At 46.6% G+C, this 14109-nt stretch overlaps 1 protein-coding gene and 2 long non-coding RNA genes across 6 annotated transcripts in view; 1 reads left to right on the top strand and 2 right to left on the bottom strand.

Moving 5' to 3' along the window:
• Positions 1-2565, top strand: part of TBX4 (T-box transcription factor 4) — a 32351-nt gene extending 29786 nt beyond the window's left edge. For 3 of the 4 annotated variants that reach the window (XM_019431102.2, XM_019431101.2, XM_019431099.2), the window contains one exon: positions 361-2565. In XM_019431102.2, coding sequence (XP_019286647.1) covers positions 361-980 — 620 coding nt within the window. In that variant the 3' untranslated portion in view covers positions 981-2565. The remainder of the gene's footprint in view (positions 1-360) is intronic. The other variant, XM_019431100.2, reaches the window with a different exon arrangement.
• Positions 2433-4174, bottom strand: LOC109256129 (uncharacterized). The gene is made up of 2 exons (XR_002075518.2): positions 3276-4174; positions 2433-3105 (listed from the first exon to the last, which is right to left on the bottom strand). It is a non-coding gene; the product is annotated as an uncharacterized LOC109256129 (long non-coding RNA).
• Positions 4175-9864: 5690 nt separating this feature from the next.
• LOC109256131 (uncharacterized) lies at positions 9865-12462 on the bottom strand. Its single transcript, XR_002075519.2, has 3 exons — positions 12170-12462; positions 10915-11596; positions 9865-10466 (listed from the first exon to the last, which is right to left on the bottom strand). It is a non-coding gene; the product is annotated as an uncharacterized LOC109256131 (long non-coding RNA).
• Between the last annotated feature and the right edge of the window lie 1647 nt (positions 12463-14109).

The raw sequence follows: 14109 nt of genomic DNA, 5'->3' as shown, positions 1-14109 counted from the left end.
TCCTTGGCCAGGGTGGGCCTAGCCTAAGAATGCTAATGCACATTAAGGCCTCTTACCATCCCCGAGAGTCAGGGTGGCAAAGGATGAAAGCTATATGCCGCCTGGCTAACCACATCACTCAATGTCCACTGATGTGGTATCCCCTGTGGCCTTTGAGCAGTGTCCATAATCTGACCATTTCTTGGCTGCCACCACCTCATAAAAGCTGTTGCTGATTAAAATGGTTCTGGGAGTACCACGGCAACATGGGGCAGGGCAAGCCCTGAATGGCAAGGGTAGGCTGTCTTGGCATCCACAAGGGGTGTTCTGGGCCCTGGGTTGGTAGAAATGGCCCTTCCTGAAGGTTTCTTTGTCTTCCAGCAGACAGTGCCCGACACCTGGACCTGCCCTGCAAGCGATCCTATCTGGAGGCTCCCCCTGCAGTGGGGGAGGATCATTACTTCCGCTCTCCCCCTCCCTATGACCAACAGATGCTGAGCCCCTCCTACTGCAGTGAGGTGACCCCAAGAGAAGCCTGTATGTACTCAGGTTCAGGGCCCGAGATTGCTGGGGTGTCTGGTGTGGACGACTTGCCCCCACCCCCACTGAGCTGTAACATGTGGACATCGGTCTCACCATACACAAGCTACAGCGTTCAGACGATGGAGACTGTGCCTTACCAATCCTTCCCCACACACTTCACCGCCACCACTATGATGCCTCGGCTGCCTACTATCTCTGCTCAGAGCTCCCAGCCACCAGGAAACACCCACTTCAGCGTCTACAATCAGCTCTCACAGTCTCAGGTCCGGGAGCGGGGGCCCGCCGCCTCCTTCCCCAGGGAGCGAGGCCTCCCTGCAGTGTGCGAGAGGAAGCCACCCTCTCCACACTTGAATGCTGCCAATGAGTTTCTCTACTCTCAAAGCTTCTCCTTGTCCCGGGAGGCTTCCTTACAATACCATTCAGGAATGGGAACTGTAGAGAACTGGACTGACGGATGACTCCCATGTCTCTCGACAGCCCCAGGACCATGTTCATCCAGTGTTAACCTCTGTGGGTGGCCTGCACTACCAAGAAACACAGGAAGGTATTTCAGAGGGTGTGATGTATGCGTGTGTGTGTGTGTGTGTGTTTGTACATGCGTACATTTGGAGAGCATCTATCTTCTGATATACAATTGAGGCCATGACAAGAAAAAAAAACAATTATCTAAGAAGCGATTTTGGCTGCGGGACCTGGGTCCACTGTTATCTCACATGTCTTGACATGTGCATGGATGGGATGGGAGTAGAGAGTTCATGCGAGTTATTTAGAGATTTGGATAATATAATCTTTGATTTACTCAGGGGCCAGGTGGTGCAGTCTCTCTCATAGGGAAAGTTGGGGGAAGATTCTCATTGCTGGGGTGGGAGGGCTTTGTGCACATCTTAGAGCTCCTGGCCTTCTGTTAGCAAAGAAGCTGAAAATCTTGTTTGGGGGACAGGAGGCCCACTCTTTTGGCTTCTGGAGATTCTGTGAGACTACCTGAGACGTGCACTCAGCTAAGCCACAAAAGCCTGCTCTGAGAGTAGAGCTGACTGCTCAGTTACTGGCCTGGAAATTGATCCCTGGAGTTCTGAGGTCTGAGGGATGATTTTCAGAGAAGGTCATGTGCTAAGTGCTACCTGATGAGTATTAAAAAAGGGTTTTTTCCTTCAAGAGGAGGGAAAATGCAACCAATAGCATCTCTGTCATCATTCAGGTTTTCTTATACAGTACAAAGCCCTTCCCCTCCGTCCCTGACATATAGTTTCTCACTCTCGGGTGCATAAGACTCGGCCTCTCAGGCACCATCTGCATCCTGTGACTGGCAATTATGAAACACACTTCACCTGGCAACGTCCCCAGGAGGTTACATCGGAGCTGCCGCCAGGCAGAGCCTGTTCTCCCAGAAAATCCTCGCCTCTGGAGCAAGAAAGCCCAACAGAAATAAAAACAAGAATTGAGAAAACATTCATTTCTTCCAGTAAATTCAGCCAGTGAGCTCAGAGAGCAAGGATAATTCTCCAGTGAGGTGAATCGTGTAGTCCCCAGCCCAGCTCTTTAGCATCGAACGTCACCAGACCATCCATGGGGCTGGTATGAACTCTGTAATCAAATTTGGGAAATCACTAAACTCTTTGCATGCTGAATAGCTATTTATATATTATATATATATATAAATAAATAAATATATATATATATATATATCTCACAAATGCAGGCCACATGTCAAATTCAGCTTTGCTTTTTACAAATGAATAAACCTAATAAAATGAACGCTGGAGGGGGTATTTGGAAAGACATCTATTTAAAATTTTATTACACATTTGATGTTAAAAACTAAGAATGGTTTAGATAAAACATATAAATAAATAAATAATAAATATATAAATATATAAATATATAAATAAATAAATATATATATATAAACATACACACCACAGATTAAACTTTATTAGAAAGACATATTAGCCAACAGGGGGTATGGAACTTCAAGTGTTTTGTTATATAGCATGGACATTTTATTTTACATATCAGAACATAAAGCCATTTTACAACTGTGAAGTGTGTGGATGCTCTTTACTACTGACTTGTCATTTCTTGGCTCAGCAATGGTCTCATCCTCCCTTTTGCTGGTATTTCTTCTGTGCCTCTGAGCATTTACACTATGGAGCCAGTGAGCCTAGAGTGAAGGAATTTAGGACCAACGGAACAGCTGTATCTTTGATCTCGTGCTACTCTGCAGATGATGGGTCTGGATTTCAGGGTCCACAAAGACCCCAGAAGGGCAAGGCAGGCAGTACACAAGAATCTGTCACATTTCAGTAGTCAGCACACAATCTGGTGGTTTGGAGGAGGTGGTCTTACACGTAGGGAATTCTCGGTGGGATCTGTGCAGCTTCTTCAGGTGAGGAACTGAAGAGCAGGTTGGAGTGAGAACATGAGGCTTTCCAGAGCAGTCAGATGTAGGAGCTCATCAGCCACCTGCACCCTAGAGAAAGGATTCAAGGCCTGGAAGAGACCTCTGCATCCTCCTCCTCAACCAGATCCCTAAAGCTTGGTCACAAGATGGAGTGGCAAGAAAGGAGATGAATCCAGTCCACCCTATTAGATTAGAAGAGAAGCTGGTGTCAGGAGGTGTGTTGGGGCTCCCTCCTTACAACGCCTTGCCTCTTGCCCCCTCCCCTCATTGTCACCCACCATCTCCACTGCAGATTGGTCTAGGAAGCCAGGAGAAAAGAAGACAAGGGTAAGGGTGTTCTTTAAATCCATACCTTCATCAGGATGAAGATGAGATTTCCTGCTGGATAAAAAGTCCACCTTGTCTCCTATTTCCCCAGAGTCCTTTCCTGTGGCTTTAGGGCTGCTCTCTGGGTGGACTTCCTCCTGCAGAAGGAAGCCAAGCTCCTTCTTTCCTTGGCTGTTGGCTCCCACCTTGGGCTTTTTGGTCACAGAGAAAAACTTAACTGAACCTGGCTTAGGACACAGAGAAGTGGTGGGTTCATCCTAACTCACACCTGCTCTGTTCTTTTCTTTCTGGGTGGATTGCATTCTGGAACACTCCACACCTTCTAGAACCCCAGGCAGAGGGCTGGGAGCTAGACATGGGTTCCCAGCCTCTCTCCAGATACACAGTTGCCTGAATCCAAGGTAAAGAAAGCTGTCTGTCTCTTATGGGATATTCTGAGTCTAAGCGGCCCATATCTTCCTACCAGCTTTCTGGGAAGCATGAGGTCCTGGGGCTTTCCCACCTGGGCATGGCTAGAGAGCAAGGCCTGAAGTGGGATTTGTGGAACTTTCCTGCCCTTCTGAATCAACAAGTCAATAAAAAGGGGGCACATGGGATACCCTGGAACAAAGGGCACCATTCAGTAGCGCCAACAGGTCATACATCATCGGGCCAGAAACCTGCCACATGAAAAGTGTCTGCTTCTACAGTGCCCTGCCTGGGAAGGGGGGGGGGGGGAAGATGAATATTCAGCTGTGAGGCCATAGGCAGGCAGCCCCCAAGGCTCTGATCACCAGCCCAGAGCCAGCCACTTGGTGAAGCTGGGCTAGGCTCTTAGCTGCAGCTCAGCTACCCAACTGCCCTCCAACAACAGAAGAGCCTGGAATAACAAAATGGAGAATGAAAGAGAAGCTGGAGCAGACTGACAAATTGTTAAAAAACCAAACCAACTTCCAGTCTTGGCTGGGCCTCAGGGGGTCAAGAGGCCTCAGCTTGCCCCACTAATGGAGCCTGCTGGAGAAGTAGCAGCCCCAGCCTTGCAGGGTCTTATCTTACAACATAAAATTAAAACCCACTTAAAAGGCCGGAGGGCATGTTAACATTCCCCCTGCTGTCTAATTGAAGTAGTTCCCAGTGCAAAGGATTTCACTTGAAAGATGTCCCCCTCCAAGCCCCAGTTGGCAGGCAGGGCACGGGAGTGGGGAGGAGGAGACTGTCATTTCAAAAGACCAGCACAAGCTCAGGCAGGAAAAGCCTGGTTCTGTTTGCCTTCCCCACCCAGGCAGCAGGTGGCGACAGCAAAGGTTAGGACAGGCTGGGTTGTTTTGTATTTTTAGAAAATTTTACAAATTCATTAGCAGCTATGTCAGCAGAGGCCAGACTCCCGACAAGAAGCCCTGTAATGATTCAAATATGGCGAGCCTGCAGCTAAATCTGGCAGTCCCTGCAGCCCAGAGATTTCTATTACGTCCCCCAGCGACGCCCTGCTCCTATGCAAATATATTACAGGTCTCCCAGGCATACGGAATCAATCAGGGACATCCTGTAAAGGTGATGAACTTGCACTGGCCATCCTGAGTAATGGGAACCAGTCAGCCTGCAGCCGGTTGGGACTGAAAGCCAAGGTGACAGCTATTAAGCAATTGTGTGCAGAACAAAATGGCAAAGGGGCCGGGTAATCAATTCAATTTCGATGGGCGACCCAAGCAACTGCAGCGTCTGTCGCAGCTGATTAGAGGGGCCTGCTGGAGCTTTCAGTGCGAGCCCATCAGAGATCAGAAACAGGCCTGGGATGAAAAGGGAAAGAACTGTCTCCTGAGAAGCAGGCGATGAAGGACTCTGTTTTATGTGACTGTGTTCTTCCTTCTCTCCTTGAAGAAAGAGTAGAAAAAAAGCAAGCAGTTTGGAGATTAGATAGTTTTCTTTTCAGCCATTTATCATTATGAAGGAAAGTAGACAGGGCAGGGGCAGAAAAATCTCCAGTGGGATTTCTGCAGAGTCTCACTAAGAAGGACCAGGTTTACACTTTGCAGCTCAAACAGCCCCTGCTTATTACCACAGCCTGACGGGGTCTGCAGAGCGTCCAGAGTCTCTCTTCCCTAACGAGTGCAAACAGGTCCCAGCGCTCTGAGGATCACAGAAATTCTCCTGCAGAAACCCCAAACCACCAAATTGTATCATTTGCGAAAATGAAAGCCCGAGTTGGAATAATGGGGAGAGGAGGCAAATGGGAAAGGAAAAGATGAGACAGAGTTGTACAGAGTCCCAGCTGGTTAGGCCCCCGCTGTGGCCCCCCATTTACCTGGGCCCAGTGCAGGGCAGGAAGGGCCCTGGCTGTGTCTGCCCAAGTTCAGCACTGACCCCAGTCTGATGGTGGATCCTGTCAGCCTGCATGAAAATTCTAGGCTTGTGTTCGGTTCTCCAGTGCAGAGGAGGCAGAAAAAGAGCACCCCACAGGCACAGAAGCCATGAGAGAGACCAGCTATGGGACTGAGGTGGGAATGAGAGAGGTTTGTGAGCAGATGGCCAGGAAGATGCAGAACCAGGAAGGAGAGGGCTCTCTTGGAGCCCCGGGTGGGAAATAAGCATCTGAGGCAGGGCTGGCAATGAAAGAGGAAGGGCAGATTTAGAAATGAAGAGCCACGGGTGGCCCTGATCAACCCCTCCGTAAGAGAATCACAAACTGATAATTAACTTGAGCAAAGCTAACCTCACTAATAATCTGAAATGCAAATTAAAGTGAGAAAACATCACTTCTATCTAACAAATTAATAAACATTTAAGAAAAGATGTGGGGAGTAGCTCTCAATCATTGCTGGTGGGAACGCAGATTGTTATAGTCTCTCTGGAAAAAGCAACTTGGTAACTTGGACAAAGACTCTAAAAGTGTTCATATCCTAAAGAAAATAACCAGAAATGTGGACATAGCTTAATGCTCTATAATGTTCATTATGGTATTATTTTTAATAGCCCAAATTGGAAGAAAGTAAATAATGGTTAAATAAATTATGATATACTCATACTCTGTACTATGATGTAGTCATTGAAAATATATTTACAAAGTGTGTTTAGTGACACGGAGAATTGATTTAATACTAAGTGAAAAAAGAGGATCATAACACCGAGTATGATCTCAAGAATATTTGGGAATGAAAAAAATACATCAGTGCAGCCAAACTACAGATCATTAAATAGCAATCGACAAGAGAATGAAATATATAAATATATAGGTCCATGATATATTATGTGAAAACAATTTTCTAAGTAATAGATATGGTTTCCCATTTGTGTGAAATACAAAGCAAAAAACAAACCTGTGAGTGTGCATATATGTGTGTGCATGGTGTGTGTGGGGGAGGGTAGGTGGTTGGGTGGGTGTGGGTGTGTGTGGTAGGGGCTAAGAGAAGACTTAGGAGGAATTTTTTCTGATAGTTCCCCCATACATCTCTGTTTTATTTTCCTTGTTACAATGAGCATGTATTTCTTCTGTAACCAAAAGATTCAATTAAAGAACAAAGAAAAATAACTTGTGATTATAGAAGTGCCTGGAATAAAAGAGAAGAAACTGTGTCCAATGCTATGGCAGTAACCCTGGGAAGTGGCCAATGCTCCCAGTCAGGTGGACAGAGATTGACCTCTGGGCCCCCTCACATCCCTTGTTTTCCTCCTGATCCTTGGGCTGTCCTTCTTAGACACCTTTTCGTCTGCCCAGTCCTTCAATGCTGCTGTTGCTCAAGGACTGGGGCTTTAGCCTTGTCTTCTCACAAGGTACTCTCCCTGGGTGAGGCCATTTGTTCCCACGGCTCTTTCACCAACATACACTGACAAATCTCCAGTCTAATCTTTCCGTCTCCTGAGATTGTCTTCTGGATGTTTCTGTTTAAGAGATTCAGAATCTCCAACTCCTCCTGTTCAAACCTGAGCCCTCCAAACATCTCCTTGCCTTATATGTTTTGGTAAATGGCCCTGCCAGCCAAAGTCTCATTGCTCAAATCAGAAACCTGGGCTTCAGTTCCCTACCCGCCCAGCCCCCAAACACTTGCTAATTTATGCAGGTTCTATGTTCTAAAGACTGCTTACATCTGTATACTTTTTTCTCTCCTTCATTAAGTCTGTGTCCCCCAGAGTGGCAAATCCTTGGGTCTGGGCTGCCTACCCTCTAGTGTTAGCTGTGTGAGGCTGCAGGGCTTTGGGCTGGCAGGAGCAGCACTCCAAGGCACTAAAACATTGCTCGTGGGGTGATGGCTGTTCAGACATGTTGAACCAGGGAATTGCCCAGGCAGAAGACAAGAGGCTGTTCAAAGGTAGGAGTGCTGCTTTCATTGGTGACTCTGCTTTAGGCTTGGTGTGGTCTGCTTCTTCTGCTCTGGCTGCCACTGTGGAGGTAGTGAGAAAGCAGGGCCCTCCTGCAGCTCATTTTGTAGGGTCACAGGCTAGCCCCCAGACTCACAAGCTATCTGAGCACCCTCCTGCCCTGTAGGCCGGCATTGAGAGTGTATGCTCCCAATGACAACTCTCTGTGAACGTATCCAATTGCTTGCTAGGGGGTAAATGAGCCCCAGGAGTACTAGATCGGTGCCGTTTCCAGCATCTGCCCTCCACGTACCTATATCTCTTTCCCTTTCAGGGATTCCAAATTGTCCCCTCTCCCAAGTACTTCCTTGGGAGACCTATGCCAATTTAGGACTGGCTTTGTCTCTCCCTTAAGAAGAGAAAAACCAGGGGCGCTTGGGTGGCTTGGTCAGTTGAGTGTCTGACCCTTGATTTCAGCTCAGGTCACGATCTCAAGGTTTGTGAGAGCGAGCCCCATTTCCGGCTCTGCACTGACAGTGAAGAGCCTGGGATTCTCTTTCTCCCTCTCTCTCCGCCCCTCGCTTGTGCACATTTTCTCTCTCTCTCAGAATAAATAAATAAAAATTAAAAAAAAAAAAAGAAGAGAAAAACAAAGACAGTAAGTCCCCAAACATGACTCCCTACATAAAGCACCTAGAACAGGGTGCATGCTTAGGAAATGATGGTGTTCCTTAGGTCTAAGGAATTGGGAGATTCCTCCAAATATAATTTAGTGAACAATTGGTGGCACCTCAATTTGTAATTGCCTCCACTCACCACATGCTGGCCATGAACTTGCTGCCCTCCGCCTCACAGGGAGGTAGGTTGTCACTGCATTAGGTCCCATCCTCTCCATGAGGCTGGGTCAGGTTGGTCCAAACTAGCAGAGTTAGTAAATAATCCAAGTACCTCTAAAACGACTGTTTAAAGTGTCTGGGGAATGGCCTCAAGACCCCCTCGGGTTGGGTGGCAGAGCCAGGGTATCTTTCCCTTGCCTTTGCAACTCCTGGCCACAGAGTTCTTCCTTGGGATGACCTGGAAGAGACTTGTTCTGGAGTCACGATTCTTTACACCAAGAATTCCTAGCTAGGGTGCCCGAAGCAAGGGTTGGGTCTGTAAAATGACGTAGTTCCATTAGGAATGATGGAAACTATGTGAGCTGCTTTTAATAACACCAAATACAGCACAGCACAGCACAGTCCTCCTTCCCTTAAACCCCACGTGCTGATGGCCCGGCCCACATGTTCTCTGGCCCAGACTGAAAGCCAACGGCTGTCTCTTCAGGGCAGTCGATGGACCTGAATTTACTCCACACAAGGCACCGAAGGTTCAGGCATTAAGCTCTGGCCTGTCACACTGCAAACCTGCATTTTCTAGCCCAAGAAAATGAGCTTTTGGTTTTTTCTTATAGCAGTGAAAAGAGCTTGGGATGGGGTGTGAGAGATGTGGGTTCCAGTCCCAGTTCCGTCAAATGCTGGCTGTGTGGCTTGCCCTCTTTTTGAGCCTCCTTTTCCTTCTTCTGCGTAGCTCCTCATTTCCCTTGCAGCACTGAAGGTCTGTAAGTCCGTGAATAATAACGTCTGCACTCATGAATTTCTTAGTTATAACCAGGACTCTGTTTGAATCTATAGCAGGACTTGCTCCAAAAAAGAGTAATGGAAGGAAATACAGAAACTTCTTTTTCTAATTATATTTATCTCATCCTTTTCAGATATCTAGTGTAGCATAGTAGTAAATATGTATAATTGATAAATAACTTTATAAATAATAAATAATATATTGGGATATGTGCTTTAAAGCTTTTTGCTGAAGGGAGGTAAGATTTTTTTTTTTTAACGTTTATTCATTTTTGAGAGACAGAGAGAGACAGAGCATGAGCGGGGAAGGGCCAGAGAGAGAGGGAGACACAGAATCCAAAGCAGGCTCCAGGCTCTGAGCTGTCAGCACAGAGCCCGATGCGGGGCTCAAACTCACGAACTGAGAAATCTTGACCTGAACCGGAGTTGGACGCTCAACCGACTGAGCCACCCAGGCACCCCAAGGTGAGATTTTTAAAAAAGGATGAGGGGCACCTGGGTGGCTCAGTCAGTTTAACATCAACTTCAGCTCTGGCCATGATCTTGGGTTTGTGGCTTTGTGGGCTGTCAGCTGTCAGCGCAGAGCCCAGATCAGATCCTCTGTCTCCCTCTCTCTTCGCTCCTCCCCCTTGTGCACACCCGCATGCGTGACGCCCCCCCACTCAAAAATGAACATTAAAAAAAAAAAAAAAAAAGGATGGATGGAGACTAAAGGGTGCTAGAGCAGTCACTGTGAGGCTCTGCGCTCTGCACGACCTCCCAGAGATGGTTTACCAGAGCTTTGGATGGAGAGGCACAGTGAGGTAGTGAAGACAGAATGGGCCTGGAGCCCTACCACTTATTAGCTGTATGCCTCATCTCTGTGAGCCTCAATATCTCCCTACATTTAATTAGGGGTAATAAAGCGCTACCTACCTTCCAAGCTTAAATAACAGATTAAATGAGATAACACAGATAAAACTGTGCCCAATTAATGTTGTCCCCCTTCCCTACCATGGGATGCCCGTCTGCATAGGTTTCATTTTAGATGCTGAAAAAATGTAGACATTTTCTTTTCTGGGAAATTCCTTTTATTGCCTTTCGGTACTTTATTGCTTCTCCTGTCTCACAGTTAAGCCTTCTTTAACAGCCGCCAAAGCCTATGCGCAGTTAGGTATGGAGTGCCAAAGGGAGCTGGAGGGCCATGCTGGGAAGAATCCTGCTTGGTCTTTCCAGCGCTCTGAGCACCTCACACTCCTAGGGGTTTGGGGCTCATCCAGGATTCAGGACACCATTCAAGGACATTTAGGAAAGGGTATCCCTCCAGCGGAGAAGCCAGCTGTCTTCACCTAGGAAGAGACAGCTTGAGTTTTTTGCTCCTTCATTCAAAGCTCATTGCCATATTCAGTGACACTGGAAATGAATCTATTCTTAAAAGAAAGTCCCAACTCTGCCACTATTTTGTTGGAGGCATTAGACAATCCCTCAGTCTTTTTCGGCTTCAATTTCCTCTTTGCAAAGAAGGATGAGCACTATCTGTGCTGCCAACGGCCTAGGCTTGGCATGGCTCATGGGCCAAATGAGACGCTCTGCATGAAAATACTCAGTAAGAAATGAAAGGGATTGCAATTATTAAGCTTCCCGTTGGTCCAATTAGCACCAGCCCACACTAATTTCTGCCTATTCATGAAAAAAAAAAATCACTGCTTTTCATAGACTAAGGAGGGGGAACGGTTGGCAAGGTATTGAACAATCTCATCAGCTCTGAGAGGTGGATGATTTAGTATCATCACCTACCTTATCATTATCCTTGCCCAGCCTGCATCCTCAGCTTTTGACGAGGTCAATTTCCGGCACACAGAAAAGCCTGTGGCTGTGGTCGGAACAATCGGCCACAGTACTCCTCTCATGTTGTTGATCCCTTCATTTCCTCCAGCAGACTCCTGCCGGGGACTGAGTTCTAAGTTTTACGCTACTCTTTTGGACTAATCATTTGCAACAGCCCTGAGCACCCTGCCCCTCTCTCACTTTTGCTGTCCAGCTACTGCTCTGGATGGCAAGATTATTAATTGGGACATGATCCCAGTAAAATGGCAAGAAGGATTCAAGGAGCTGGTTCACTGGACCTTAAATATCCTGCCCACAACTTTACAGCTCAGGCGGCCATGGAGGAAGTATGAGTCATACCCAAGAGGTGAGGCTGCTGCTTAGGAAGGCCTCCACAATGACATTTTTCACGCTTGTAATAAACCGCTGTATTATTAGAACTCACCAAAGCTGAATTTAATGAAAGTTTTAGGCCCCAAGGCCTGAATTTTTCTTTTGTATTGCAAAACAAAACCAACTGGTCCAATTCAAATTAACCCCAGAAAATGCTTAGACTTTAATTATAATTTCTTTCATTCTTTTTCCATTCTCTCTTTCTTCTTCTCTCCTTTTCTCCAGTCTCTCATCTACAAATTTTGCTGGAGATTACAATCTGTTGGAAGAAAAGGAAATGTACAAGAGGAGGAAGAAATGAAAATCTTAGAAACATATTCAGGTAGTCACAAGTTTGTCTACAGGAGTCTTTAACAAGAGTTCCTGATCAGAGACACAGATTCACATGAGAAACTTTTAAAAGTGAATGAAGAGGAGAAAAATACCAGACCCTCTCCATTTGTACCAGAGATATAATGGGATTTAAAATTCAACTGTATCAAAGCTCCTCCAGTTAGACCTGGGAGGCATCCTTTTGTTACAGCAACTTTGCAAAATACTGGTGCCACAAGCAAACAAATGATCACTCCAGCAATAAGGAGAAGACAAGTCCTTTATTTTTTAAATTTCTGGGTCTGAGCCCTCGGGAACTACCTTGGGGGAGGGTGGGAATGAAATGTGCCGCTGTGCACCTGGCCTTCAGCTATTCAGGAGCTTGGGCGGCAGGAAATACCTCGGGGGCAGCTTCCGTATTTGCAGGAGCTAGTGAAAAGACATCTTTTTTCCCCTCACAGCTACGTTCGTAAACAAATGTTCACTCTCCAACCCTCACCCCAATTTGGAGCATATTTACCCAATAAAGTAGGCCTTCAAATGCCTCCTTGTCCTTCATGGAACTGAAGAGCGCGGCGCCGCTGGCTTCGCCGCCACGGTAGGGAGCGCGCTCTCGACCCTTCCCTGGGGCAGCTCGGTAATCCTCCGAGCACCGAAGCCCCACACGAGCTACTGGGCTGTAAAGTCGCCCAAGATGTCGGCGAGGAAGACTACTTCAAACGCGCTGCCTTCAGCATCAAGGAGCCGGCGGTAGCGGCGGGAGGGGCGGGGGGTGCTGGCAAAAATTCCGGGCCAGAGCTGCCTTTGTCTTAGCCGATCCCTCCTTCCCCTCCTTCCGGGGATCGGGCTCAATGCTGATTCCTGCAGGGGAGTCCCTGCTTGGCATCAAGGCTGGCCCCAGGCATAAGATCCTAATTATTTGAATGGTATTTGTTTTCATTGCTCTTTTTTTTTTTTTTTTTTTTTTTTTTTTAATGTGTCCAGGTCGATGGCATTTTAATGCCTTATTAAACGGGGGTTTTACAGCAGTCTGTCTGTTCAGTCTCTGGGCCCATGCCTGTACTTTGTGTGCAGGGATTTTATCTTTCCTGCTGGCTGAAAATATTTTCCGAATTCCCTATAAAAGTTTTCGAGATTTCCTAAGACAAATAGAGCTCCACCAGCTCTAAAATGACCTTGATGCAGTCGGAATTACATTCAGACACATGCTTTCTCCCTTGTTTACACAAAGAACTGAACTTCACTTGTGCTCATTAGCTGCCGTTCTGAGTACACACCAAATTTGCTCCACAAATGTGCTGGTGCGTAAAAGCACAACTCTACCTGGGATGGCTCCCCAGAATCCAATCTTTTACTGGTTTCTTCCATCCTCTCAGATGGCTGCCCTGGCTTTGAAGGCAGCATCAATAAAGATCAATAAAGCCTGATCCTGGATGAGGGGTTTGCATAAGAGTGTGCAGCATGTACAGCTGAGGGGAGCAGCCAGGCCTGCAACAGAAACATGACTGTCGTGAAGCTCCACAAAGTCGCCTAGAAGAAAATCAGCAGAGTCCTTTACTTGTCAGTGTGTAAAATTTTATGAAAATATGTTTTTCAGAAGGAAGCTGAATGTAAAAAACATCGAAATAATCCACAAGTCAGGCAACGTAGTGTTATGGAAAGAACCTAGAACAGACATAGGTTCAAATCTCATTTCTGGTGCAAGTTAGCATGTGATCTGGGGCAAATAAAATGGGAAAAATTATCTTTATCTGTATCTGTATCTATCTCAGGGTTATTAGGAGGCTTGGAAAGAAGTAATGTGTGTAAAACATCTAGTGCAGTGACCGACCCGGTGATTGTAAATAGCTACCATTACTATTTCATGAGGATCCTTAGGACTCAGATGGGCAAAAGCACACTCATTGTGTGTACTCGGGCTTTGTTAAGGCTTCTGGAGTGGGAGAAGGGAGGCCTCAGGGACTGAATGTCCACTCTGAGCCAGATATAGCAATAACTGGTGTAACCAGAATTTATTTTTTTTTTAAATTTTTTTTTTCAACGTTTTTTATTTATTTTTGGGACAGAGAGAGACAGAGCATGAACGGGGGAGGGGCAGAGAGAGAGGGAGACACAGAATCGGAAACAGGCTCCAGGCTCCGAGCCATCAGCCCAGAGCCTGACGCGGGGCTCGAACTCACGGACCGCGAAATCGTGACCTGGCTGAAGTCGGACGCTTAACCGACTGCGCCACCCAGGCGCCCCATTTTTTTTTTTTTTAATTTTTTTTTTTCAACGTTTTTTATTTATTTTTGGGACAGAGAGAGACAGAGCATGAACGGGGGAGGGGCAGAGAGAGAGGGAGACACAGAATCGGAAACATGGTGTAACCAGAATTTAAATCCAGATCTGACTCCAAAAGCTGGTTCCACTGTCCAGGTTAGGTAAAGTAAATATGGAGAATTATATCTCCATAATTCT

This window comes from Panthera pardus, unplaced genomic scaffold (genome assembly GCF_024362965.1).
Source record: "Panthera pardus isolate Hobbes unplaced genomic scaffold, ASM2436296v1 HiC_scaffold_3, whole genome shotgun sequence".
Lineage (NCBI taxonomy): Eukaryota > Metazoa > Chordata > Mammalia > Carnivora > Felidae > Panthera > Panthera pardus.
This window is presented reverse-complemented; position numbering and strand designations above follow the sequence as displayed.